This window comes from Oryzias latipes, chromosome 1 (assembly GCF_002234675.1).
Source record: "Oryzias latipes chromosome 1, ASM223467v1".
In the NCBI taxonomy this organism is placed as follows: domain Eukaryota; kingdom Metazoa; phylum Chordata; class Actinopteri; order Beloniformes; family Adrianichthyidae; genus Oryzias; species Oryzias latipes.
In genome coordinates this window covers 11937464-11963431 of record NC_019859.2, presented here as the reverse complement: position 1 = coordinate 11963431, position 25968 = coordinate 11937464, and the positions used below count along the sequence as shown (strand labels likewise).

Below are 25968 nucleotides of genomic sequence, written 5' to 3'. Positions count from 1 at the left end.
GCCCACCTCCCTACTAGCATAGAATTCCCACGGTTGTATGTTTACCCACACCGATGCACAAAAAAGGACACATAGCTAAAATAAAGCGACAAGATGAAACCATAAGGAATTACTTATCAAAACCATAGTAAAAATTTCTACTAACCTTTATTACATATCATTTCCAAAGTCAGAATTTGTAATCATTATATTTATAAAAGTTTTACAAAATGTTGGAATCAACTTTAACAGTACTAGACACACACAAATGTTTGACAGCATTTAGATAAAATACACATCTTAAAGAAATTATTTTTTATAGGTTTGTTAAAAGTTAAGTTTTTATGAACTGACAGTCTCAAAAAGTAGACCCATACATACATTGTGTGTGGAGGAAAAACAATGAGGAGCTCTTTAGCTACATAGCTCTTGGCAAAAGCTAAAAAAACAGTGTATTTTTTTCATCCATTTAAACAGAAAAAATACTATTTCAGCATTTCTAATGATGTCAAACAAGTTTTCCAAAACAAGTTTCCATCTTTATTTGACATTCTCCACTTTCACTAGTACAGCGGGTGGTAAGACAGCAGAATGTGTCACATTGCTTGTTGTGTGAAGAAATTGGGTTAAAGAACTCCAGCAATATGCTTTTGACAAAGATTGTAGCCTGAAGTTAGAAAACAAATGAACAAAATCAGTGTTCCTCAGTCAGTTTTTGGCAAAGCTCAGCGTAATGCTTTAAAAGTGACTTACTTTTCCAAAGAAGGAGGCCATTCAGAGTAAAACATTCATGGTTCTGCATTTTTTAAGTGTTTAAAAGACAGAGGTAGAGAAAAAAAACAGATGGTACTAGAAAGAAAAGATAATAACCACCAATAAAAGACCTGAACCAGTGGGTCATTGCTTTTTCCAAAAAAAAAAGATCAAAATACTCTCAGTTAACAATGTCCTCTGTTTTCTTTGCTCCTTCTGGTCCTTCACTAAATCTTCCAGAAAATCTTCTTTCTGTAGAGTATGTAGGAGATAAAAATCCAACAGCAAGTTGCAAAAAGGTTTTGGATGAGGTGTTCAGTGTGGGATTGGCTGTCAACCATGCGCCAGCGGAAGGGGAAGTAGTCTTCAAACACCTCGTGACCGACGTAGACAAGGATGGAGTTCATACCTGAAATCCCCCCGAAAAGGTATGCAACAGATCACAACGGTTCAACTATGAAATTCTGACTTCATAATTACAAACTGAATCTAAAAGGCAAAAAAAAAACATTCACTTTTAAGTTATCGACTTAGTAAAGTCCCACTCCGATCATCTTTTGAAAAAGTCTCTTGTAATTATGATTTTAGGCAACAAAAACAGTGTCGTTTTTTAGGACATAGTTTCTGCAGAGCGGCAGGAGTTTGTTCGAAATTCAACTCCGAGTTGTGGGCGGGACTATTGGTGCAGAGTAAGCCAACTCGCTCTTCCCATCATCCATTTATTTACACGCTCTCCCGGTAGCTTAAAGCCCCTCACAACCCCAACCATCCTTACCTGTGCAACAAAAAATGGTGCGTAATAGCGGTGCTATCCAGCCGTACATTATCGAGCCACATGCCAGTTTGGATAAGGAAAACAAAGACGTATATGGATCTAGTCGTCTACAAGTAAATGCATCAGAATGAAGCGGAACAGGGAGCTTGCGGCATGCTGATTGTAGCTACTCAGTCACAGCTACAAGATTTTTTAAACTGCATTTTCTTTGTCTGCTCCTGATTCACAGTGATTTGAATACAGAAATACTCAGAAATGCATACTTTTCTTTGCATATAATGAGAAAAATGGCACAATAACATGTAAAAAAAATATATCCAAAACACTACTTTTATCGGAGTGGGTCTTTAAACACCTTCATCCTGACTAAAGGGCTTACCGGGATAGTAGAAAGGGGAGCCAGACCACCATTTCTTTACATCCACTGTGTAGTAGACCAGCACCAGCAGCACAAAAGCAAAGCAAGCCAATGTTGTCACATAAGACAGTGACCTAGATGGGAAACATACCAAAACATTATTAATATGTACCTACATTTACGTCACCTTGAAAAAAACTGTCAGGAATAGATTATTAAACAAATTGTAACTTTTTGAAAATCAAGCCAACCTTAATCTCAAAGTGAATTTTTTTTTACATAACTTACTTATTTTTTTACATAACTGCCTATTCATATGGATCTTATGTGAACCTTTTATTAAAACAACATAAATCCTTGGGTTTAAAGGCTTCAATGGCTAAGTAATCGCACCTAAGAGTACATTTCTCAACTTTTATGAACAAAACATTGTTTCACTTTATGCTTTAGATAAAAAAAAACTAATTAGTGTAATTGCAAAGTTCTAATAATGTCTCTAAGAAAACATTGCTTTATTTAAAATCTCAAATTGCAAGTTGTCTTTTTTCTTTTTTCATAAAAATACAGTAACAATGGATTTTTTTTGACAGGCAGTAGTTTAGTGACAGACAGCACCATGACAAGTCTGCAAACGAGCCTGTTTTGCTGTGTCTGAGTGACAAACAGGATTATTTTTTTCCCTTTAAAGAGCTTTTCCGTTTCTAATACAATTGTGAACTGACTGATGGAACTGAGGAATTGATCTTGTGACTTTTTTTAAAACCATAACAAATTAAGCAATTACCTCGCATTTGACTTGGCGAAGACAGTGTCATTCATTTGTGAGCGAAAATATCTTTTGTTCACTCAATTCTTTTAATGCTAGCGTGTGGTTTGCATCTAAACTCCACAATAAAACAAGTTCTTGATGTTTTCGACAGTCTACGCCAGTCCCCAACACCAGATAATATACATATCTTTCTATATATGCTAAACTCCATAGCTGCATTTTATAGCCTTTCCGTTAAAAAAGCTTTCATTAATGCAAATTAATCAAACTAGTTTAGATATACATTTTTAACAAGTTGATTTATGCGGAACTGACAAAAAACTTACCAAAGGTTCTTGTTGACAGGGATGAAACCCTGGTCTGTGGAACACCTGGTCAGAACTGCTGAGATGACTCCCTGTGCAAAAAAATAAAATCAAATTAATGATTTTAATTAGTCAAAAAGGTTTAACACCGGTGAATGTTAGGACATTAAACTGACAAAGACCCTCGTTTTAAGAAAAACTGTCTCTTTTACAGTCTTGCAAGTAGGAAAAAGTATTCCGGCCACCAAAAAAAAAAAAAGTAATAAAAGATTAAAGTCATAAATTTATGAGACTTTTTCTCGTAAATTTACGAGATCAGGACCACCAAAAGAAGGGTAATATTACGAGATTAAAGTAAAGTGAACATACAGTCCAGCTAGTGAACACCACGTCTTTCACCTTCTACCACGGCTCTGATACTCAGACAACTTAGGGTATTTTTTTCTTGTGGATTGATTACCTTTTTGCTCATATATTTCTGTGTTTTAAAGTCGTAAATTTACCACATTTAACATCATACATTTAACTTGAGAAAAAGTCGTACATTTAAATCTATGACTTTCAAAGTCTTTAATATACATTATTCTCGTAACTTAACAGCTCCGACTTTTTTCTCGTAAATGTCCCCGATTTAAAGTTGTAAATTTATTACCATAAGTATCGTAAATTTACAACATTATAACAAAATAATGTTAGTTTAATAAGATGACGTAAACGCGCCTAACATTCAAGTCAGATTTGAGCTGTATGTGTATATTTCTGTTGTATGTCGGATCTTGTTGGGGTTGGACTGTAACGCATTTCGTATGTCAGTGTAAGCTGTGCGTATGATAATGAATCTCTACTCAAACTCCAGTGACTAGAATTTTTTTTCTTAAAATAAGGATAAGACACATTTTCTTACCCCATTGGCAGAAGTTTTTGCTTAGTTAAAAGAAAAAATGTAAGAATGTTTTACTTATTTCTAGGGAACCTATTTCTGCTCTGAATCAGCTACAGGAGTAAGCGACATTACCTTCATACCAGGATAAAAACACCTCTGGGCTTTCGGTGTCATTATCAACCCTCATGTCTGTGCTATACATTAGCTGCCACGCTGTCACATCTACATCCTATTTCTTTTATCCTATTATCGACATTTGGCAAACACTAGACATCTTTCTCACCATGAAGAGCCCCCATATGAGGAATCTTGACATGATACTCGTAGGGAGATCCCGGTAGTGTAAAATTATTTTCCCAGCCTGAAAACAAGCACTTTTGATCATTACATGACTTTGATGGTCACATTTTCACATCAAAATAATCATAAAATAAACGACAAACCTGTAATCCAAGAAAAGCCATGAGGACAGAGTTGATGCTTCCAAGAACTCCCTCTGGGTCATATGGGATTTGAGTTAAATAAAGGACCTAAATCAAAGGGAACCACATAAAAAAACGTACATAAACATTTAACATATTCATAAACATATTCTGGCTGCAAAAGCAACTGATGAAACAAACTAGTGATGTCAGCTTAAAAGCAATAGAGATGTTTCAAACCCGTGATGAGGGAGTCTGGTAGATGTGTTTTTCTCCCAGCAGCCAACGGTCGAGAAAACCAGCAGCTCCGCCAGTACAGTTGGCGTACAGGCCCATGTCCCCGATCCCGCCTGGACCCAGATATCCTCTGCACCACAAACCAGATCAAGTCAATTCTCTCGGTAGAGAAAGGAGGATTTTTGTTGGACGAACACTTGCTCATTGCTAGGACTGTTTCTTCATAATTAAAGACACATAGACTCACGTTGGACAGTCGGGCACAGGAAGAAGGAAAGTCAGGGACAACCAGAGAACTTCCAGAAGAAGCACAACCACCCAGGCTGGCCAGTACAGCAACACATCCAGGAATGGAGACCACCAAGCATCCTAGGAAACAAAAACTCTCCTTAACACAACATTTATGCTGCTTAAGTCTTGACATGTAGCTCAACTTTCACTTCAAATGATAATAGGATGCAAAAATCAACAGATTTGATGGTACCTCCAAATAAAAAAAATAAAAACCACAATTTAAATACCTGGAAACTAAAATAAAACATTTTTTATGATTGAACATTTGTTCCAGTTATTGGGTAAACATTTGTTTCTCTAATGTTTATTCTGTGGAGCTTAGAAATGATAGACAGATGGGTTACAGGTTAAGACTGAGTTCTTCTGTAGTCCAAAAGTTTAAACTTTAAAATAGACAAAATCTAAAAGATGATCCAAAGGTTTGTACATTAAAAAGATTGATCTTTATTGTACTTTAGTATTTTATTTACCGTATTTTATGGACTATAGATATCGCACCTGTATATAAGCTGCATCCGCTCTATTTTTTAAGAAAAAAAAAAGATATACAAGCCGCTCTGGGCTATAAGCCGCAGATGCGGTGCATCTATGTTGAAAAATTCGATATTTACTGCATGTACTTCCTGAATAGCAAGCTCGGTGGCCTTCGACTTAAAACTTGCATTACATGAACTTCTTCATGTGGTTTAAATGATGAAGGGGCACGGATTTTTAAAATCTTTACCAGATAGAAGTTGGTCATGCTTGTTCTATCTGCTAAAGAAAAGGTAGTGTTGTATATTTTTTTTTGCATTGACTTTTCGTCTCTCCTATTTCTGATTCTAATTCCGGTTAGAGCGCCCCTAGTGGTGGTAGAAAAATCCACAGAATGGCCGCACCTTTGTATAAGCCCCATGGTTCAAAACCGAAGAAAAAATGGCAGCTTATTGTCCAGAAAACAGAGTACTTATTTTTTTATTTGGAGATTTGTTATTTCAAGTTTAAATCTTCAATTCATATATAACCTTTTTAGCTTTAGAAAACTGCTTGTCAGTTGAACTATTTCTAATTTTTGGATCAGATTTATTTCTTTTTTTGGCTTTAGATCTTTCTTTGGTCATAGGGGAGTAGCATCCATATAAAAAAAAGGAGGGCAAGAGATGAATTTCTTCATATGTTGCCTGAGTTAATTCTGTGGAATTAAATGTTTCTGCAGTGGGCAAACAAAAACAAAAAAGATTGTGCAGTTTCTTTTTTATTTTTGAAACCACTAGTCGTCAAACTGTGTTTCTGTTCGGTCACAAATGGCCCAACTCTCAGCTCACTGTTTGGAGGACGTCCAGATGACCTCTCGCCACCATTAAGTCCAGACTGGCAACAACCAAGTATGAGAAGGCAAGTCGCTGCAGCACGCCAGGTATCCGTAAGTTCTCCCAAGACACTAGAACATTCAAGCAAGCAGTTTTTAGAAAAAAAAAGAAAGCAATAGAATATAATTACTTTTGGAGCACATTAAAGAATTCATTTGACCTAATATCTTCCACATTTATTTAAAAAAAAGCCATCAACCATCCTTACGTCCGCCCTGGCAGTAGTTTGGGTTGATAATGAAGACACCGATGAGGAAAAGCTGGATGCTCCTCCACACTATTTTCCTGAGCAGAGAGCCTCGGGTCAGGCCCGCACGCAACAGGGAGTTGATGGACAGCGCGATGGACGTCCCCATGACGAACACGAACCTGGACAACAAGAATACAGAGAAAAATGAGGCACAACAAATACTGCTCTAGATTCAAGATTCAAGATATTTATTTGTCATCGTCAGTGGAACAACGAAAATACGTTTGGAGCATCAACAACAGCCACTCTATACCGAGTTTTCCCAGCCAGAAATACCATTACTTACACTTTACTTAAAAAGTTTATTTTCTATCTTTTTCTATGTCCAGAAATTAGCATAAATGCCTTCATAGACACTGTAAAACATAATATTCTATTCTTCAGTGATACTTTTCTTTATAAAATAAAATGAAAGTAAAAAAAAAGTCAAGGTTTAAAAAAAAACGACTTATTTTGGAATTCAATCAATTTTTTAAATGATCTTTCATCATTTGTTTTGTTTTTTTCAAAACACTTCTGTGAAATTTGCTTTTTTCCTAAGTGTGATTTTAAACGAGCACTGATTAAAATGGGATTTAACTGAAAACTTAATGTAATTAAAATCTTATGAGTTTAAATGGAATTATTTCAGAAAATTAAAAGTGATATTCCACTCTAGAAATTAGTTACTGGCTCTAATTATGGTTCTTCTCGCTATTTAGACAGAAAACATATCTTTTATGGACTTTTTTTTTTTAAATGTATAAACTAAACTTACCATGGAAACACAAGATCCGCCACTGTAAGACCTAAAAAGTGAAAGAGAAGGGGAAAAAAAGCTGAATAACAGAAAAGATGGAACCAACAAACATGTTCTGATCCACGTGAGACTCACCATTCCAGCTTTCATGTCTGAAGAACCAGTATCTTCCTCCTCCATAGTTTACAAACACCATAATCACTAAAGCGATGCTGAAAAAAAACATTATTTTTAGGAAAATATGGCTAAAACAACTTTTTTTTTTAAAGAACAATGAATCTTAATGTGGGGGAAAAGTCCCAGTTTCATTATCAGCTGGTTTATGTGACACGATTGTATTATGTAAAAAAAAATACCAACAAATTTGACAAAATTAGAAAAATAATTTTCCTGGCGGGCTGACAGTTAAAGAAGAGGCCTTACCCTCTGAAAGTATCCAGAGATCGAAGCCTTTTGCGGGGACTCTGAGGAGGAGGAAGGATGTTGTCAGTAAGTGGCGCCTCTGTCTGAGGGGAGCCCAGTTCCTGACGGATCCAAGCAAAGTAAAAAAATAAACACAACACTTTATTCTAGCACAGAAGATATGTATACATTCAGCACAAGATTAAGGATGTGTCCGAATTCCCTCACGACACTCTAACCCCTCACAGATAGTGCAGGACTATCCACTGGTCTGGATTTTGAGGTCATTATTTTGTGGGAACGGTAAAGATGATGTCACACTTTTGCAGAAGTAAAAAACCTAACAAATATGAACATTTGCCAAAGACTAGTTATATAAACAGTTGATGATGAAAACTTGGGATGATTTATATAAGGTACATATACTTTTCAAATGATAATATTGTTCAAACGCAATGCATTGTGGTCTATATTCGCCAATCTGGTGAGCATTGAGGCACACTGGCTTTTCGCAGACGCTTCTGGAAAACTCCCAGGACACTGGATTTTGGAATTGTAAATTTGGACACCCCAAAGAAATTGGCGAGTATTCATGTCGGAGGCAACCTTAAAGTCCGACAGGCGGGTCAGCACCTCGTTTGTTCAAAAATGCTGTTTGACTTGTTTTGCTGACATCAGAACCCCATGGCTGAGTTTGCTCAGTCACTCACAGAGTTGATGAGTCTCTCGGTCTCCATGGAGCCGCCGATACGGACGACCAAACGCTTTACGGCGTCGAACCTGGAAAAGAAAGGATTTCAGGAATAAAGGCTTCAACAGTCCTCTCCCACGGTACACGTCATTGTTAGCTTGCATGTCTTTCTAACAGCTCAAACTCTTTAATCATAAGATGGAACAGTTTCCCACCTATGATCAGAGGAGCTTTTTATAGTAGATATTTACACTTTGTTTTTGCATTATGGTTCGGAATTTGACTGTAATATTTATATATATTGTATTATCTCCGTTTTCTTTTGTTTTCAGTGGGAGGTTCTGTCTGTCTTTTTCTTCCCCTCCTATATTTGTGTGCAGATTGAAGCCCAAATTGTCCGGAGCACCTGATTGGCTGAGAAAGTCCAGCTCAGGGTTTGAATACTGCCACAGCAGAGATTTACTGTGTTGGCTTTTGTTAGAGGCTTTGGTCCTTGTATTTTGGTTGTTTTGTGTAGTTTTGAGTTTTTTCTTCCTTCCTGTGAATAAATTCCAAGCTTATTTTCAGCTTGGGCTTGTTTGTGAGAGTTTTTGAGTCATTGAGATATTTAATTTGTTCCTTTTAAGCTTTATGTTCCTTCCTTTTACAAGCCCCTAGACAGGGGCGTAACAGCAGCAAACAGGGCCAGTATGACGCTTCGTGTGAGACTAATTAACTGAATGATGCAGAATGGCATACAGATCAGCTGATGCAGAAATGCATGTGGAATGAGCTTGACTTCCTAGTCTGCTTAAACTAATTCTACGCTCCATTAAGCTGACATTGAATATGTGAAAACAATATTTATAGTAAATAATTTGTTAACCATCGGTTAATGTGCATTTTTATCCTCTTTATTTATAATAAACTGCTTTAAATAAGTAACAATAACGTCACTCAAACCTTTATTGACATGTATTGTGGCGACAACACGGTTATTTGTATAAGAGAACAATAAAAACTTCCCTCTTTTGTTTGGACGTCACAAACTAAAATCGACATACCTCATTATTCTTTTTCCAATGGCAAACATCAGAGCCAGTCCGACGAAAACAAAAAAAGCCACCAAAATTGCTGTGAGAAGAAACATTTCATGAACATCGCAGCCACCAAAATACTTGACATTAGTCATGCGATCCAAGTTTAGAGAGGTGCTAAACTCACGTATGTAGCTGTTCAGCGGGACTGCATCTGTCACAACGGAGCAATTGGCCTGAGCCGAACCATTCAGATTTTTTATCCACAGAGAGTAGTTTCCATGTTCCCCAAAATGAAACTGGACACTGGGAATAAAAAAAATAACTAATAAATAAATAATAACAAAACATAAGAAAAACTTAAAAGTCCCACTCCGATCATCTTTTGGCCAGTTTTAAAAGTCGTTTTCTTGAACATAGATTCTCCAGAGCGGCTGGAGTTTATTAGAAGTGAGTTGTAGGTAGGGCTGCTTGCAAAGAGGACAAATGAGCTGCATCTATTGTCACACAAAGTTGAATATTTACTCACTTGCAGAGCTCATTGTTGTTGCTAGTATTGTTGAGCTGTAGCGTCACTGCATGTTGCGTTTTCACTGTGAAGCTGGCCGTACTCGGCTGGCCGGGGCTGGACGCTCCATCCACCTTTCCGAGTTGCTGGTACAAACACTGGCAGACGGGGAACAAAGTTCTTCGATGACAGGGAAAAATCACCGGCAAATAAAAGACCTGAAGGGTGATCACCTGGTAGCAGCGCTCTGACTTCCAGGAGACCAGCACGCTGGAGTTCAGCTCATTGCTGACCGTCAGCAGCGCCTCATCCATCTTCAAAGCCAAGTGCTTCCGGTGATGAAGAGCAACTGGAGTAAGAAATGACACAGAGCATAGATCAGATGAGATCCAACAACAAATGCTCACTGTAACCTTTGACCTTCTACTGAGCCTCTGTTAGTATAGCTAGTTATTTAACTCAAAGAATATCAAATCTATAGCAGTTTATTATCATTAAATAGGAATATTTAAAGCTAATGCGCACGTGCAAAGGAGGAAAACCAGAAATCCTGACTGCATGTTTATAAAAACTAAAAAAAAAGGTAGAATTATTTAAGTGTTTTTATTTAAACTAAATGGAAAGGGGAGGAAAAAGAGTTATACCAAACCTTACAGTTGATCCGTACTGTCTGAAGTTTAATCGCCAAACGCCCGGTTTGACTACAAGCTAACTTTGAAGCAGCTAAGCATACCGTCCGGGGGGGAAGAAAGCATGTGAGCTGCTGCTGCTGATATATATGGCTGCAGAGGCGGCGGTCACATGCTGAACTAATCCATGAAATATCCCCCCAAGAGGGAATTTCAAATGTCTAAAGTGCTCTGACACAGTTGTTCACTGCTTAGTTGTTAGCTAACATGCTATAAAGGGTTTGTAGGAAAATAAACGTCGTTAAAGCACATTTAATTGACCATAGCAGTCGATTTAAACAATATAATTAAATATGGGGAGGTATTTCGCAAGCTCACAATATCCTTAATTTCTTCTTGTGTTTTTTATTTTATTTATTTTTAGTCAAAAGCCAGAGTATAAAGTGTTTTTTAATTCTTCGGACTTACGCTTAGATTCCGCCGTAAGCGGTGCCACAAAAACAGCTACAACTACTACCCCAACTATATATATGTTATTGTTCTCTAATTGTGTCATCATGTCTTCTCTCTTCGTTAGCTTCTCCTCTACAACTGAAGAGTGAGTTTTGTGTTTTTCTTTGGCTCCCTTTTCCCCATAATGAACGTCAATCTCCTTTTTTCTTCCTTGTTTTGACATGGTAGTGGAAGCACCGCGGGACAAAATAGTTGTTAAAATGCGGGACTGTATTTATTGGCCGATTAATTATTAACACACCAACTGTATACTTTTTTTTGTACAAACAGAATGAGCCTAAAATGTGTATTTCAGATAAACCAAAATGATATAAAAGACATTTCTATGCATTTATTGTATTTTATTAAATGGTTTCCAGTTTTCCTTCTTGCTAGCTGTGCTAACAACTAAAGCTTTACTCTCTATTTACGCATGCGCATGACAAGGGTCAGGCGTTCGAATCGATGACCGATACAAATCTACTACGCCCTACTGGCTCACTCTTACAATGGCAGACAAATTAAATACTCAGAAAAGGTAAGTGACACTAAAATCCAACTATAGAACAACTATGTTAAGTATTGTTAATTAAACATGACAAAACAATCATTACATTGTTTTGTGAGTTTCTAACTGAGTATGTTCTTGGTTAAGTTATAAATTGCAAGCATCTTAGCTACTATGCTAATATTTACAAACATCTCTTTTGGCGTTTTTGTGCAGCGTCAAAATAGCCGCTGGGGCTGTAGTTTGTGTTGAAAGTGAAATCAGAGGAGATGTGACGATTGGTGAGATGTTTTTGGAGCTTATTACTAACTAGTAAATTCAGAAGAACGTTGTTTACAGTCACTCACTGAGAACAACTGTGGTTCCAAACTTCCAGGTCCCAGAACTGTTGTCCATCCCAAAGCCCGAATCATCGCAGAGGCAGGACCCATAGTGATCGGAGAGGGCAACCTGATCGAAGAGCAAGCCCTGATCATTAACAGGTTTGTTATTATTTATAGTTACATGTGCTTGAATTTGTAGTTTTATGCCACAATGAGCAGTGATGTTTTATTTTTTTGTAATTCTTCAGTTACCCAGAAAACATCATGCCAGATTCTGAGATGGAACCAAAGACGATGACCATCGGGATCAACAATGTGTTTGAAGTTGGCTGCGGTATCCTTTCAAGAATCTTTGTAATGTATCACAATCGAACAAAAGAGCAACATATTTGCCTTGACAGACCCCACAGTATCACAAGCCTTAAAAATCGGTGACAACAACGTGATCGAATCTAAAGGTGAGTTCTGACCAATCAGACGAGAAGGAACTTTTAATCGAATGTCCTTCTCTGCCTTTTTGTCCAGCTGACGTCGGGAGGAACGTGATCCTCACCAGTGGCTGCATCATCGGAGCCTTCTGTCAGGTCAACACTTGTGAGGTCATACCTGAGAACACGGTCATCTACGGCTCTGGATGCATGAGGCGGGTTCAGACGGAGCGACCTCAGGTCAGGTTTGATCGTGTTCAGGCGGCATTTGTGGCAGAGATACTCGGTTCACTGCGGAATGATGGACACCAGTCTGTCTGAACTCAGGACTTTCTGTTACTATGAATTAAGAGTTCTGATTTTAGCCAAAATCTAAATCCGCCTCTTAGTTGTGAGCGAGACTGTTTGTGGGCAGTGAGTCTGCCCCTATTTCCCATCATCCATCTGTTTACACTCCCTCCCACTAGCTCAGAGGTGGGCACTGAGGGCCGCATTCCTGCATGTTTTCCAGCATACCCTGCTCTGGCATGTTCTAATTGGCTGGACACACCTGAACCAGGTAATCAGCCATGAGTAGGGCAAGACTATCTGGAAATCATGCAGACACACCGGCCCTCGAGGCCTGGAATTGCCCACCCCTGGACTAGCTTATAGTCCTTCACAACCCCAACGTGACATTACCGATGCAACAAAAATGGCGATTAATATTGGAGCCGTCCAGTCGTGCAGTTTTGATCCAGAAGCCAGCTCAGATGAGGAAAACAAAGACGTTAATGGATCTACAGTGGGGCAACAAAGCATTAAGTCAGCCACCAATTGTGCAAGCTCTTCCACTTAAAAAGATGAGTGAGGCCTGTAATTCCTCGTCATTGGTATACGTCATTGGTGAGACAAAAGGGAGGGAGGGGCAGTAAATCACTTTGTCTGATATTTTCCCCCCCAAATTATGGCGGAAAATAAGTATTTGGTCAATAGCAAAAGTTCAACTCAATACTTTGTTATACACCCTTGGTTGACAATGAGGTTTAACGGTTTCTGGCATTTGGCCCGTTCCTCCACGCAGATCTCCTCTAGAGCAGTGATGTTTTGGGGCTGTCTCTGGGCATCACAGATTTTCAACTCCCTCCTGGTTAAGCCACTCCAGAACTTTAAAATGCTTCCTGCGAAGCTACTTCTTCGTTACTAGGGCAGTGTGTTTGGGATTATTGTCATGCTGAAAGACCAAGCCACGTCTTATTCTTCAATGTCCTTGCTGATGGAAGCTTTTCATTCAAAATCTGATGATGCATGGGCCCCGTTCATTCTTTCTTTTACACGGATCAGTCGTCCTGGCTCCTTTGCTGAAAAACAGCCCCTAAGCATGATGCTTCCACCCCCGTGCTTTACAGTAATGCATGGTGTTCTTTGGATGCAGCTCAGCATTCTTTCTCCTCCAAACACGACGAGTAGAGTTCTTACCAAAAAGTGCTATTTTGGATTAATCTGACCAATCTGACATTCTCCTGATCCTCTTCTGAATCTTCCAAATGCTCTCTAGAAAACCTTAGACTGGCCTGCACATGTACTGGCTTTAGCAGAGGGACACGTCTGGGACTGCAGGATTTATTACTGATGGTAGTCTTTGTTACATTGGTCTCAGCTCTCTGCAGGTAATTCACTTGGTCCCCCGTGTGGTTCTGGGATTTTTGCTCACCGTTCTTGGGATCATTTTGACCCCACGGGGTGAGACCTTGCGAGAAGCCCCGTATGGAGGGAGATTATCAGTGGTCTTGCATGTCTTCCATTTCCTAATAATTGCTCCCACAGTTGATTTCTTCACACCAAGCTGCTTAACTATTGCAGATTCAGTCTTCCCAGCCTGGTGCAGGTCAACAATTTGGTTTCTGGTGTCCTTAGACAGCTCTTTGGTCTTATCCATTGTGGAGTTTGGAGTATAACTGTTTGAGGTTGTGGACAGATGTCTTTTATATAGATAACCAGTTCAAACAGGTGCCATTCAGACAGGTAACAAGAGGAGGACAGAGGATCCTCTTACAGAAGAGGTTACAGGTCTGTGAGAGCCAGAAATCTTTGTTATTGATCAAATACTTTTATTCCACCATAATTTGCTAATAAATTCTTTAAAAAATCAGAAAGTGATTTTCTGGATTTTTTTTCCTCGTTTTCGGTATACCTATGTTGAAAATTACAGGCCTCTCTCATCTTTTTAAGTGGAAGAACTTGCAAAATTGGTGGCTGACTAAACCCTTTTTTGCCGCACTGGGTGTCTGCAAGTGGATGCATCTGAATGGAGCGGAGCAGGGAGTTTGTGACCCGCCCACTGTTGCTTCTACACCACAACAAGCTTTCTTCAAACAGCATTTTTCCGCCTGCGACTGATACAACAATTTGAGTAAAGAAATCCTCAGAAATACAAGTTTTAATTTGCACGTCCTCCCTCAACACGAAAATGGCACAAGAATGTTTTTCTAATCGTATTTGGTCTCATGTGCAGCATCGTTTCTCCTGCATATATAATACAGAAGATAATATGTAAAATTACCTCATTTTATAACTAAATCAGACCTTCTGCTGGTGTCTTTTTTTTAGCTTTTTTCAACCTTTTCTTAACTGCAGGAAAGAAGGAATTTCAACAAAGCTAAAAGTGGGTGGGATGTTTCCACCCCAGAGGACGCTAATGGAGAATGTTCTTGTCGTTTCAGCCCCAGACTCTTCAGCTGGATTTTCTGATGAAGATTTTACCCAACTACCACCACTTAAAGAAAACGGTTAAAGCAGGCCAGACGAGCTAGAAGTGGCCGCTGCACGTCCAGAAGGTTGAACTGTCGGGGACTAGAGGAAATCACGCAAACTGTATATAGGTCGCAGTCATGTTTTGTGCTGTTAAACTAAACGGGACGTTTGTCCTTCCGCACGCCGCTGTGTGACGCGCTCTTTCATAGAAATAAACAATTTACAGCAAAATGCCTCACGTTTGATCTCTCTCACCTTTGGCAGTTTTATTGGACAACAAATATTCAAATAATATTCCAATAAATGGGTCCAAAGTTAATCTTGCGCTCCCCAAAAGCTCAGAAGTAAAAGCATTGAAATATTCTACTTCAGGAAAATGTCTCACACCAGGTGAAACACAAATGTAACACACTTTAATAAACTACTAGAACATACTGCAACTCCTCCAAAAGAAACCCTTTTCTAGCTCGTCTTTGCTATGCGGTAAAGAAAAACTATTGAGTCTTTACAGTTAAACAGATGCCTTCCTTAAAGGGTTTGGTATCCACGGAGACGTCTGCGCTCCACCGCCGTCTCTCAGTTGATCCATACAGTTAGATTTCACGACACGCCAGCTGCTGGCTTCATGTAATGAAAGACCACAGTTCACTGAAGAGAGTACAAGCAGAGAAAAACAAGCTTTGTTTGGGAGCGGAAGCCTCCATCTGCAGCCGTTTGCCGCCTCATTTCTTAGCAGGCACACCGTCCGAGTAGTCCTCCAGCACTCCAGCCAGGTGGTTGTTGTGAGTTTTAAATTGTCTCTTCCTCTGCCCGGATTGCTTCTTTTTCTTTTGAACCGTCATCTGCAGAGAGAACGAGGATGAATGCTCGTTTTGGCCCCCCCCCAAAAAAAAACAATAGGTTTTTTTTTTTTTTTTTAATTTTGAAAATGCAAAGGAAGTATTTGACACGAACCACTTTCTTTGGTCCCGTTTCTTGCATGGAGGAGATGCCTTGTTTCTTCAAGTACTCGTCAATTTTCTCTTCGTCTATGGAGTCTACAGGAACACTCCTCCACAGCTTCTGGAATTCTGCAGATAAGCCGTCAAGATGCAGTCAGGAAGGATGGAACGTCTGGATGCGGAATCTCTTGTTATTCAATTACCAGAAATTGTTAACGTTATTCAAATTCACAAACGTCTTTGCCCAAAAGTCCCAACAGTAACTTTTTCTTTTTAATAAGTAAAGTTCATGAAGGGTTCTGGTCATTAAAAAACAACAGATGATTGTGTTTAAGGAAGATAGACATTTTTTTTTCTAAACCAGGAAATGATCCCCACAGTATTCAGATAAAAAACATGAACTTAAAGTTTTACTTATTTGCTGCAAAGGTTTTTCATTCAAAAAATGTGGAAAAATAGGGAATTTTGTAAAATAAATTAGAACAACAAAGTCCTGGCTGAGTAGCTGCTACACCCCCTCACTCTCCCACCCTGGTCAGAGCTGGATGTGACAAATTCATCAAAAAGAAAAACCTTTTTCAAAATGACAGCTTCCCTGCTGGTTTTATTTCCATAGCAACCACTTTATTTTTGGGTCGCCTGGGGGTGGTGACAAAGAGATCTGTCATTTTTAGAGGAAAAGCAAGTTTTTGGATTTCCATGGCAACACAGGTTTTTTGTTAACCACTCCCCCGTGCTTACATCATAATTTGTAGTGATCTCTTGAGCTTGACCCAAGGATTGATACGTTACATTTTCACAACATTCTCGTAAAAAATACGGCAGAAATAGGGGAACGCCACTTTTGTGATCTCGCTACGCTAACACTATTTAAAATCTATAAACCTTCAAATGAACTTTTTTTCTTCCCAGTAGCTTCCTGATGATGTTTGAGGAGTCCTGAAGATTAAAATCCCTTTGGAGGAATTTTAATTTGTAGATGGTAATACAGGTGATTTCATTTTTGTGAAAATCTGCAAATTTCACACAAAAACATCTGATAAGCAGTAGGTCCAGTGGCCATCCCATAATATTTCAAACTTCCTTTGTATATTCCCGAAGTGTGTTTTGGTATCGCCTGTGGATTTGGAACTGCATATGACACTTTGCCCCGATTCATTTCTGTGTCTGTTTCTCCTGCTGTGATGTCATCATGGGGGGGGGGGGGGGGGGTCGCTTACAATGCCCAAAAGTGGTTTTCATCGGGTACCAGGTGTGTGCAAACTGTGGTGATTTTTGGAGAATGTGGCGGTAAGAAAATTCCAAAAACTATTTGTTCCATAGAAGCGGCACAGAATGAAATATGAATTTGAGCAAATGCTACTATTCATATTTGAACACTCTTGTAGAAAAACCTCGTTACATGTAAGGAGGATCTGAAGGGTTAAAGAAACATCCTAAACCTTTCAAATCCTCACAGAGGAAGACTCACCTTCGTCTACCGTGAACTGGCAGTGCTTGTCGTTGTAGAACAGAATCTTTTTCTTGTCGGGTCTCGTGACGAAGATGATCTGATCCCCCAAAGCCTTTAAAAGGTCATTTTCATCTCATTAGTATTTTTGCCTCCCCTCACTAACCATTTATCACACATCGCCATGCTATGACTGAGCGTCAATTGTTGATGCTTTTTGACCTTGATGGCCTTGGCGGCGTTGGGAAGCCCCTCCTCCACGTCGTCCAGCAGCACTCCTCCCAGTCCCAGCTGGTCGTGTTTGTCCAGCAGCCTCAGTAAGGCCTTCTTGTCTTTCAGGTTGTACTTGGGCTTGAAGCCGTACGTTCCATCTCGGACCTCGATCTTTGGGTTGTTGACCAGCGCCTGAAAGGATGTTTATTTGACTATCATGCCGTCACATTTAGCAATCGAGAAAATGTACATTTCTGTGAAAACAGGTTAGGTCACATTGATGTCAGCCAAAGGTTTTCTTTAATATGTCATTTATTATTCAGTATTTAGGATTAAGGTGGTCAAAAATGAGCAAGCGTATTTTTTTTTAAATACTGCATGAAAACATTGCAATGCAAGACGATAAAGGGCTTTGTTGTGTGTTTGATTACAAGTGTGTGAGGGTGTGTGTATATGCATCCAAACGGGATTTGTGTTTGTGCAAAACAAAATGATCAAGGTTTGTAATGCGGCCTTTCCACAAGAGTTTTTTAGGACATGTTTAAACCAAAAAGTGTCTCCTGTCTGTAATTAGCGTGAGCTTTATTTTGAAGGTTTGACACGGAAGTTGATCACGTCTTCAACAAAGATCTGCTCTTTGCGGAGGAATGCTGTTTTTTAAATGAATTAAAAGCCTTACAATCCAGAAGAAAAACAAGATAAATGAATCATAAATATTCAGGAATATTGGGGAATAAAAAAAAGCAACAAAAGGAAGTTTCACGCTTTTAAGGCCGTGTCACACAGACGCTAGATCGCGGCAGACCCTAACCCTAATGCAGACTTCAAAGGCCATTAACCCGCTTATACCATAGTCATTTACAAAAGAAATAAATATTCAACCACTTTTTAGAACTTTATTTATACAGTTTGGATTGCTTTATTCGCAAAAAGCAGACTACTTTTTCCGCGGTGCAGCGCGTTGACATGTTTCCGTGACAACGCGGCGCTCAGCCGGTACTTACCTCGACTGCAGTGGCGAAGGAAAGCGATATATATATGCTGATCGTCACGATGGGTTAAATAAAGCATCATATGAAACAGAAAAACTGTAACTGTTACAGTCGCTTGTTAAAATAAAGTTTTTTCGAGGAATATTGGAAAAGGAGACTTCCAGTTTCGGTTGAAAACTTCTGGGTCTGACAGATGAAGTTGTCGTCTAGATCCAGATCCTTGTGGAATTTCTCTGTTATTTTTTGGACAGATCTCATTCATTGAAAAGGTTGATCTTCAAAACGAACTGAAGTCGCAGTGCTGCTGCTTGGATGCTGGGTAAATGTTTCTAACAAAACACCAACTCCATCACTTCACAGCTGGGAGGAGCAGCAAACTCACCTCTGTCATGAGCCAATGCTTCTGTTTCATACTGATGTCCAGAAGTTTGGTCTCATCCAGAATCTCATCCAAAGCCAGGAAATGTGTGTCGCCATTCTGATGTCTGGTCTGTAATTTCACACCAAAACAAGTCAGAAAACATCACATCATATCGGAGTCTCTCAGTGAAAAGGCGGGCCGTGCATCTCTCCATTGGTTTAGGGTAACTTGGAGCCGCTGCATTCAACAGATAGATGGCTCAAAGAACACAAAGAGAGAATCGGTGGAATGAAGTGGGAGCCGATTCAGTCAGTCGGGGAGATTGACACGGCCCACTGCTCAGCTTGGATGGAGAGAGCACAAGCAGGTCAATGATGTGGATGCTAATGTGGGGGCTAAAATGAACTTCACACGTTCGTCAAAAACATGTGCCGGGGAAAAAACAAATAAACAAAAGAGAAAAAAAAAACATTTTTTACCCTGGACTACAAACAGAAAGCATCATGTTTACCTTCATGTAATTGACGATCTTAGCCAGGCAGCCGAATTTGTACCCGGAGCTTGCTTTGATGTTGATGTTGCCATTACTGCTCTCTGTGAATGACATTTCAAAATAAAAGCTTTTTACGGTTGAGATTAAAGCCATTTTGGCAAACACAAACTTAAAGTCCCACTCCGATCATCTTCTGATCTATTGTCAAAGTGTTCCCAGTGGTCTTTTAATTATGATGATGTCCGTTTTAACGCCCAAATCTGAAAACCTGTGTCGTTTTCTAGGACGTCGTTTCTGCAGAGCGGCAGGAGTTCATTCCAAATTTGCCTCTAAGGTGTGGACGGGGAATGTTGGTGCGGAGCTACACCACCCCCCTTTCCCCTCCTTGTTGCTGAGAGCTCTCTGTTTACATGCTCGCCGAATGTCCAGCGAGGAAAGCAAAGGCATTCGTGGATCTAGTCGTCTACAGGTGGATGCATCAGAATGGAGCGGAGCAGGGAGCTCATGGCCCGCCGACCGTTTCCACGTCACAAATATCATCTTTTTCAGACGGTGTTTTCTCATCTACTTCTAATTCAGGAGGATTTGAATCAAGAAAAAACTCAAAAGGGCTATTTCAAGCTAAATTTTCAAAATAAAAGTCCTCTGTCAGCAGAAAAATGCCAGAAAAAAAACCCTGTTAAAAAACAGCAAAAGCACGATTTTTAACAAATGGGTCTTTAAAAATAGTATTGCATTTCCTTGGGTTTTTTTAAGCCGTTTTTAATCTGTTGCTCTGATAAGACATGAATATTAAATGGATCTAGCATTTGGTGAAAACTTAAGTGATTCAGGCTGTGAGCTGGAGCCTCTGCAGCTTTAAGCTGCAGAGTAGGCGGGACGTTACAACGATGACAAGCTGGCTAACAAATGGAGCTAAGGCAGAGGAAAAGAAGGGGTGTAAGGGGGGGGGGGGGGGTCACTGCAAGGAGTGGCGGGGGAGGAAGAGGAGGAGGAGGAGTGTATGGACTGAACCCATGACGAGTGCAGGCTGAGAAGAGGGGAATACCGACAGACAGGTGCAGCAGTGAAAAGAGGAGAGAGCATCTTCTGTCTTCTATCTTCAGCCACAGCCAGACAGGTGAGTCTGCATGTTTCTCTGAATAGGATTCTTAAAATGGCACTTTTTTTTAGGATCTGCCATTTTTTTAAGGATTTTCCAGTTGATATTAGCAATCATTTCTAAAAGCTACTTTTGTGCGCGCTAACGGCAAAAGCAGCCCTCAATCTCCTCAGCTGTAATATTCCGAAGCCAGGATTTCTCATGGGTACGCTTGATTAAATAAACATGGATCAGTCTGCGCTCCTCGGGTTTCAGGGACCATCATTCCAGGGACCATTTCCGTGAGTGTCCCACGTTCGGGCGCCGTACCTGTGACAGCTGAAACGCACAAAACCTGAGCGAACAAACGGACGCACAAATCAGTCGAGACTGAGAGGAACCAGACAGCTTTTTTTTTTTTTGGAATGCGTGTTGAGAAAAAGCAAATGTGTGGCTCCAATGCCGCCCACAGAGCCCGGCCGGGGTGGGGCTCGCTCGCTTAGGGGAGGGAGGTAACAGATGCTGCACCGTCCCGGTTTTTGTGCGACTCCTCAGGAAGGATAATGGATAAGCCGAGAGAGCATTGGTGAGGGGAGATGGACAGAAAAAGGGGGGGGGAGGGAGGAGGCTGGCCAAAACACATGCAATAAAAGAGGCTGTTGTCATAGCGACGAGTGATGATGAAGCTGTTAGTGCTTGATTAACAGGGAGAGGATGCTCAGTGTGCAGCAGTTAGAGACGAGAGGCGGGGAATGACAAACGGACGCAACCACAAATTAATTCCCAACTTATACACAATACAAACTTTGATCGTGTTTACATTTGTGCTTAAATTCAACATTTGATAAGAACTTCACCAAATGTCTCAGCAAAAACACATTTTTAACAAAGTTCGACATTTCCAAAGCTCGTGAAAAATAAGAGAAGCAACAAAAAAGCACAGTGGCTTTTTAAAGAATATAATTTGACGTCACTTTTTGTTTAGGAATCCAAAAATAAGAGGCAGAATTCTTAGGAAAAAGTTCATAAAAGAGACCAAGTCTCCCCTTAGATTATTCAAAAACGTTTAAGTATATAAATAATTGTCCATTTTCAAACATTCTCAGACTGCAGTTACCTTAATCAGTATGCTTTAGTCAAAATGTTAGGGGATGCTAGTTAAAAGACAAAAGTCCAATGTAAGACAACAAAAATAAACATACAAAAATAAAGGTTATATTTCTGTGGTTCAATTTATAGTTAATGTTGATGCATTTTTGAGAAACACATGTCAAGCTCATAAAGTGAAACCCTGCTGGTGCGCGCATCGCTTCAGGAAAAGTTACATGACCAATACAGCTACTGTGTCGATGCGTCACAGGAGCCCAACACGGAAGCGCAGATTCCTTGTTTGCCAGATTCTGCTGTTCCTGAATGTGGCAAATAGATTCTGCGCCAGATTCTGCAGTTTTCCACCCAATCGGGTGATTTTGAGTCTCAGCTATCTTTTATTTTGAAAAATATATATTTTTTTTAAATTACCAGATCTTCTCGGCGTTAAACCAGTCCAGCAGCAAGTTTAACAGCGTAAGAAAAACTATTTTTGATGCCCTGGACGTACGCCCAGGTTCCAGCTGTTAAATGATTCTCTGATTTTGTTTGATCTCATTTACATATCTGCTATTAAATCAGTTGTTTTGGGCACTTGCTCGAGCACTTTTTTAAAAACATAAATAAAAGTTATTCCAAAAGCCTTTTTTCTGCTTTGAAAAACTGCTACAGACCATTAATGTTTTTTTTTTTTCCTTTCATTTTTTTTTTAGCCACGGATCATGGCGAACGCCACAGCTACCGTACCCCCCTCCCTCCCCGAGGCCATCCCCATGTCCCACGTTTCCCTGCAGGTACAGGAAGTCTACCCCTTCCACGACGGTTGGAACGTCGCCTGCTTCGTCATCCTCCTGCTCTTCATCCTCACCGTTCTGTCCCTGGCCGCTCTGGCCGTTCTCTACGAGTTACTGGACTGCGGCTGCTGCGCCAAAGGGAAAACGCGCCACCAGTTGCAGCAAGAAAGGTCGGGAAGCTGCAGCAATCTCATGACGAGAACATGCAAGGAGCTGGAGAGCCACACGGAGGTGGTATAGCAGCAGCACAGACAAAGGAAAATGGAAGAGTTTGGGGTTGGGATGCCCAATTTATTGCCAAAACAAGCACCCCTGATACCATAGACTGTCTATTTGCATGCATCCAATTCAGAGGCAAAGAAAAAAATGAATCAATGTTCCAGAGTATTCTGTACACAGAAACGTTTGCCGAGTTAGGGCTTTAAAGACTCATGTCATCTTTGTTTAGTTTTGTGTTTTTTTGCCGTTCTTCTATGGTAAACACACAGTCGTGAATTTGTAGACACAATAAAGGTTTTCGTTTGGCTTCCCACAAACCCGATAAAAGTTGATGGAAATCTTTTCTTTTGGGTTAAAAACATTGTGGTATGATAAAAAAGAATTGTTATAAATAAACATGATTCATTTAAATGGATGTTAAGGCGAGCCGAAAGTTGTAATTGTTTGTAGTGGATGTATAGAAATCAGCTGCCACTCTCATGTTACCAGGTGGAAAATCTGACATTTCTGAAACTTTTTTAACAGATGAAGACGTTTATTTTCCAAAAGCAACTAAATGAAGTGATAAAATCTAGCGTTGGACGGCTGTTGGTCAATGTGGTATGTTGGCATTTTCATGAAGACAAACATAAAAAGACTAAAGAAAATCAATAAAAATGAGATCTAACAAAAAGTTTGGTTAAAGAGTTTGAATTTTCTTTCTCTATATTTCATGATTCTTATGAATCAGTCCTTTCATCCAAAGAATTCTTTTAGGCTTTATTTATATTTACTATAAAAATGTTAGAAGTCATTTTTTGATCTGTGCACACCTTTAAAAAAAAGCAATGACAGCAGAATTTTGACCACTTTGCTTTTCGTAATTATTCAAATATTTGACTCAGAATAACCTATGAGTGACAGATGAATGAGTTTTGATTGCCTAGGTGTTACATCATCCATCCATTAAAAAACAACAACATTTAAACCAAACAAAAGAAAGAAAACATAATCCTTAAAAATAATCTGCCAGTTTCACTCAAAGACCCCCTCCGATCATATTTTGATCTATTGTGAAAGCGTTTCCATTGGTCTTTTACTTAGGAGAAGGTCATTTTTAGCTAAAAATTAAAAAAATCTGGGTCGTTTTTCTAGGACATAGTTTCTGCAGGGTGGCAGTAGTTCATTGGAATTTCACCTGAGTTGCGAGTGGGACCAGCGGCGCTGTAAGGAGCAACCCTACCCCCCCTTCCAGTCATCCATTACTGAGCTCTCTGCATATCCTCTCTCATAAGCTTACAGCCTCTCACACACCCAACCCAACATTGGTGAGCAAACTTAAGGTTTACGCCAGATGGCAGCCCAGGCGAGGAAAACAAAGACGTACATGGATCCATTTGTCTGCAAGTGGGTTTATCAGAATGGAGCGGAGCAGCTTGTGGCACGTCCAGGAGAAGCTCAGTAACCAGATATAAAGCATGACCTACCAGTGCTGTGTTTGGAGCCAGAGGAGCCTTCCTTGTCTAACTTGGGCTTCTTCTTCTTGTGGGATCCAGAGTCTGATGCAGCTGGTCTCTTCTCAACAGCCGGCGTGGAGAGAGCTCTTTTCTTAAACAGCTCCCTCTCGCGAAGCAGAGCTGGATCCATCCAGGCTGGTGGACAAAAGCATGTAAACACAGAAAAGGCTGGATAAAATGCAGTTTTACTAAGCTTCAAACGTTTAAATTAAATATAATTTATGAAATAAATATAATACTGAAACAGTGAGGTGCATCATCTCCATGCATATCTATTATACCTGGTATGTTTACCTGGTTCTTTTCTCAATCTAATCAGTGATGCAGCTGTTTTACTATTTTTTCTTCAAATATTAAGTAGAGCATAAGGATTATTATTAGTAACTAGATTTGATGTTAAAACATTGTCTTGACACGACAGGATTCTGTTCTTCAAAACTACGGTGTTCCATTTGTGCCAAAAATAATTGTGTTCGGTTCTTCTACTGACAATATGGGCCAAAGACATGGAATTACTACATTAACAGTGACCAAAGAAATACACTTAATACAGAAACAGTGGACTAAAAACTCAACTCAAAACATATTTAAACATATATATAACAGAAGTTCGCTGTTTGTCCGATTAGCTTCTTCTTCAGTTTATCGGGAAAAAAAAAACTTCATATAAGCAGCTAAAAGTCATCGAGATGAACCTTTAGAGTCCAGTTTCCCCAAAGAACCGAATCCCGTGACAGCATGACCCACATAACCGCTAATTAATGTTCCCGCATTGTCTAACACCTAATGTGATGCTAATCCTAGTGTTAGCATGTCAACGTTACCTGCTACTGTTGAGTTCTTCTTTCCAGAAAGTGGCGAATAAGTCCCGATAGACTAATTTATAAACTAAAAAGTGAAATAGAAAGACAATTTTAAGCTTAAGTAAACTCAAGCTTACTTTCTAATAAAAAAGTATTATTTTTGTATCCATCATGTAACTGTTTCGTTTAGTGTTCGAGTTGTCGGTTATCGTTATCGTATGTTATTCCTTGGGTGACGTCTTCCGCGTGCAAGCAAAAACCCGCAGCTGTGTAGCTCAACATCGCCACCTACTGGACTGGAGGACAGTCAACTTATTTCAGGCAAGAGAGCTATTTTGGTTAGGGATTCTGAAACTATAGCTAAAATAATGAGTGTTCTGTTTCACAGTTTTTAATTCTTGCCGGAACGTTTAAAAACAATTAAATAGTTTCAGCAAATGTTTCTCCCCCAACATTTTCAGTTTTTAAACTGAAAATTATTGGATATTATTATAACCAACAGTTTGTAATAAGACATTAAAAGTATTATTTCCAACACCTGACTGTAATATGTTCTGTTTTGCATTGTGGTGTGATTGCCATTTCGATTATAAACATAATCTTTACAAGTTTTCTTTGCCAAATTTTGTGCTTTGACCAATAAAGTTTAATCTCATTTCTTGTTAAAAGATGAAACACTTAAGTGAAATGTTAATAAAGTTCCAGGATTTATTTTTGAATAATATTTTTAATTTAAAGCCTTTTTTTTTCTTTTTACTGTAGAGGAGCCTACAGCACGTAGTTACAAAATACATTACGATAGCATACCTTTTGCAGTTCTAAAGGGGTGTAAAGCATTACTATGACATTAAAGTCATTACATACTTAGTAATGAGACGAGAACACATGAACAAAAAAACTCTGCTAAAAATATCTTTATAAACTCATGGTTCATCACTTTTAGCTTAGAAACAATAATTTAACTTTTGATTTCTTGAACAAATGTGTTTATCTTTTTTTTTTTTTTTTTCTTGAAGAAAAAAATGTATCTGATCAGTTATTTTTGACAAAGTGTGGTGATTGGAATCATTATTTAATAGACAGCTCCACTTTTCCTGAGGTAAACAGACCCCTACGGTTCTCCTGTCACTCTGTTATCCATTTAGGTAGATGACTCATAGTTTTATTTTAACAACAAAAAGCTGTGATTCTGC

General features: G+C 39.3%; 4 protein-coding genes across 7 annotated transcripts; 2 read left to right on the top strand and 2 right to left on the bottom strand.

The window, feature by feature from the left end:
* Positions 1 to 123: 123 nt before the first annotated feature.
* On the bottom strand, positions 124 to 11050 carry hgsnat (heparan-alpha-glucosaminide N-acetyltransferase). 4 transcript variants are annotated; one of them, XM_004065826.4, is made up of 18 exons: positions 10828 to 11050; positions 9964 to 10079; positions 9752 to 9888; positions 9410 to 9528; positions 9250 to 9319; positions 8226 to 8295; positions 7537 to 7637; positions 7249 to 7325; positions 7132 to 7162; positions 6333 to 6493; positions 6080 to 6195; positions 4729 to 4850; positions 4485 to 4611; positions 4266 to 4352; positions 4106 to 4183; positions 2961 to 3031; positions 1887 to 1999; positions 124 to 1141 (listed from the first exon to the last, which is right to left on the bottom strand). In XM_004065826.4, the coding sequence occupies exons 1-18, from the start codon at positions 11033 to 11035 to the stop codon at positions 960 to 962; spliced, it is 1986 nt and encodes a 661-aa protein (XP_004065874.3). In that variant the 5' UTR covers positions 11036 to 11050; the 3' UTR covers positions 124 to 959. The 4 variants fall into 4 exon arrangements, with proteins under 4 accessions (XP_004065874.3, XP_020558290.2, XP_011472950.2 ...); XM_020702631.2 differs by having other exon boundaries at positions 7537 to 7577; XM_011474648.3 differs by lacking the exon at positions 10828 to 11050 and adding an exon at positions 10380 to 10749.
* Positions 11051 to 11271: 221 nt separating this feature from the next.
* dctn6 (dynactin subunit 6) lies at positions 11272 to 15070 on the top strand. The gene is made up of 7 exons (XM_004065723.4): positions 11272 to 11389; positions 11576 to 11640; positions 11736 to 11841; positions 11931 to 12016; positions 12093 to 12140; positions 12208 to 12350; positions 14813 to 15070. Exons 1-7 carry the CDS (start codon positions 11361 to 11363, stop codon positions 14900 to 14902), a joined length of 567 nt encoding a protein of 188 aa, XP_004065771.1. The 5' UTR covers positions 11272 to 11360; the 3' UTR covers positions 14903 to 15070.
* Positions 15071 to 15078: 8 nt separating this feature from the next.
* On the bottom strand, positions 15079 to 25018 carry gtf2e2 (general transcription factor IIE subunit 2). The gene is made up of 8 exons (XM_004065721.4): positions 24797 to 25018; positions 23943 to 24107; positions 19312 to 19394; positions 18822 to 18929; positions 17457 to 17639; positions 17256 to 17349; positions 15798 to 15913; positions 15079 to 15685 (listed from the first exon to the last, which is right to left on the bottom strand). The coding sequence occupies exons 2-8, from the start codon at positions 24100 to 24102 to the stop codon at positions 15566 to 15568; spliced, it is 864 nt and encodes a 287-aa protein (XP_004065769.1). The 5' UTR covers positions 24103 to 24107; positions 24797 to 25018; the 3' UTR covers positions 15079 to 15565.
* Positions 20264 to 23148, top strand: smim18 (small integral membrane protein 18). Its single transcript, XM_004065724.4, has 2 exons — positions 20264 to 20413; positions 22177 to 23148. Exon 2 carries the CDS (start codon positions 22186 to 22188, stop codon positions 22495 to 22497), a length of 312 nt encoding a protein of 103 aa, XP_004065772.1. The 5' UTR covers positions 20264 to 20413; positions 22177 to 22185; the 3' UTR covers positions 22498 to 23148.
* Positions 25019 to 25968: the final 950 nt, after the last annotated feature.

Coding starts and splice junctions, on each gene's coding strand:
- hgsnat (XM_004065826.4), bottom strand. CDS start 11,035: ATGTCAAAACAAGGAAGAAAAAAGGAGATTGACGTTCATTATGGGGAA. Junction 9,320..9,409: donor CCCGCTGAACAGCTACATAC/GTGAGTTTAGCA, acceptor TTCTTCTCACAG/CAATTTTGGTGGCTTTTTTT. Junction 1,142..1,886: donor CTCCCCTTTCTACTATCCCG/GTAAGCCCTTTA, acceptor GGGGGATTTCAG/GTATGAACTCCATCCTTGTC.
- dctn6 (XM_004065723.4), top strand. CDS start 11,361: ATGGCAGACAAATTAAATACTCAGAAAAG. Junction 11,842..11,930: donor CAAGCCCTGATCATTAACAG/GTTTGTTATTAT, acceptor GTAATTCTTCAG/TTACCCAGAAAACATCATGC. Junction 12,141..12,207: donor CAACGTGATCGAATCTAAAG/GTGAGTTCTGAC, acceptor CTTTTTGTCCAG/CTGACGTCGGGAGGAACGTG.
- smim18 (XM_004065724.4), top strand. CDS start 22,186: ATGGCGAACGCCACAGCTACCGTACCCCCCTCCCTCCCCGAGGCCATC.
- gtf2e2 (XM_004065721.4), bottom strand. CDS start 24,102: ATGGATCCAGCTCTGCTTCGCGAGAGGGAGCTGTTTAAGAAAAGAGCT. Junction 17,640..18,821: donor AGCATTGGCTCATGACAGAG/GTGAGTTTGCTG, acceptor ACATCCTTTCAG/GCGCTGGTCAACAACCCAAA. Junction 15,686..15,797: donor AAACGGGACCAAAGAAAGTG/GTTCGTGTCAAA, acceptor TTCTCTCTGCAG/ATGACGGTTCAAAAGAAAAA.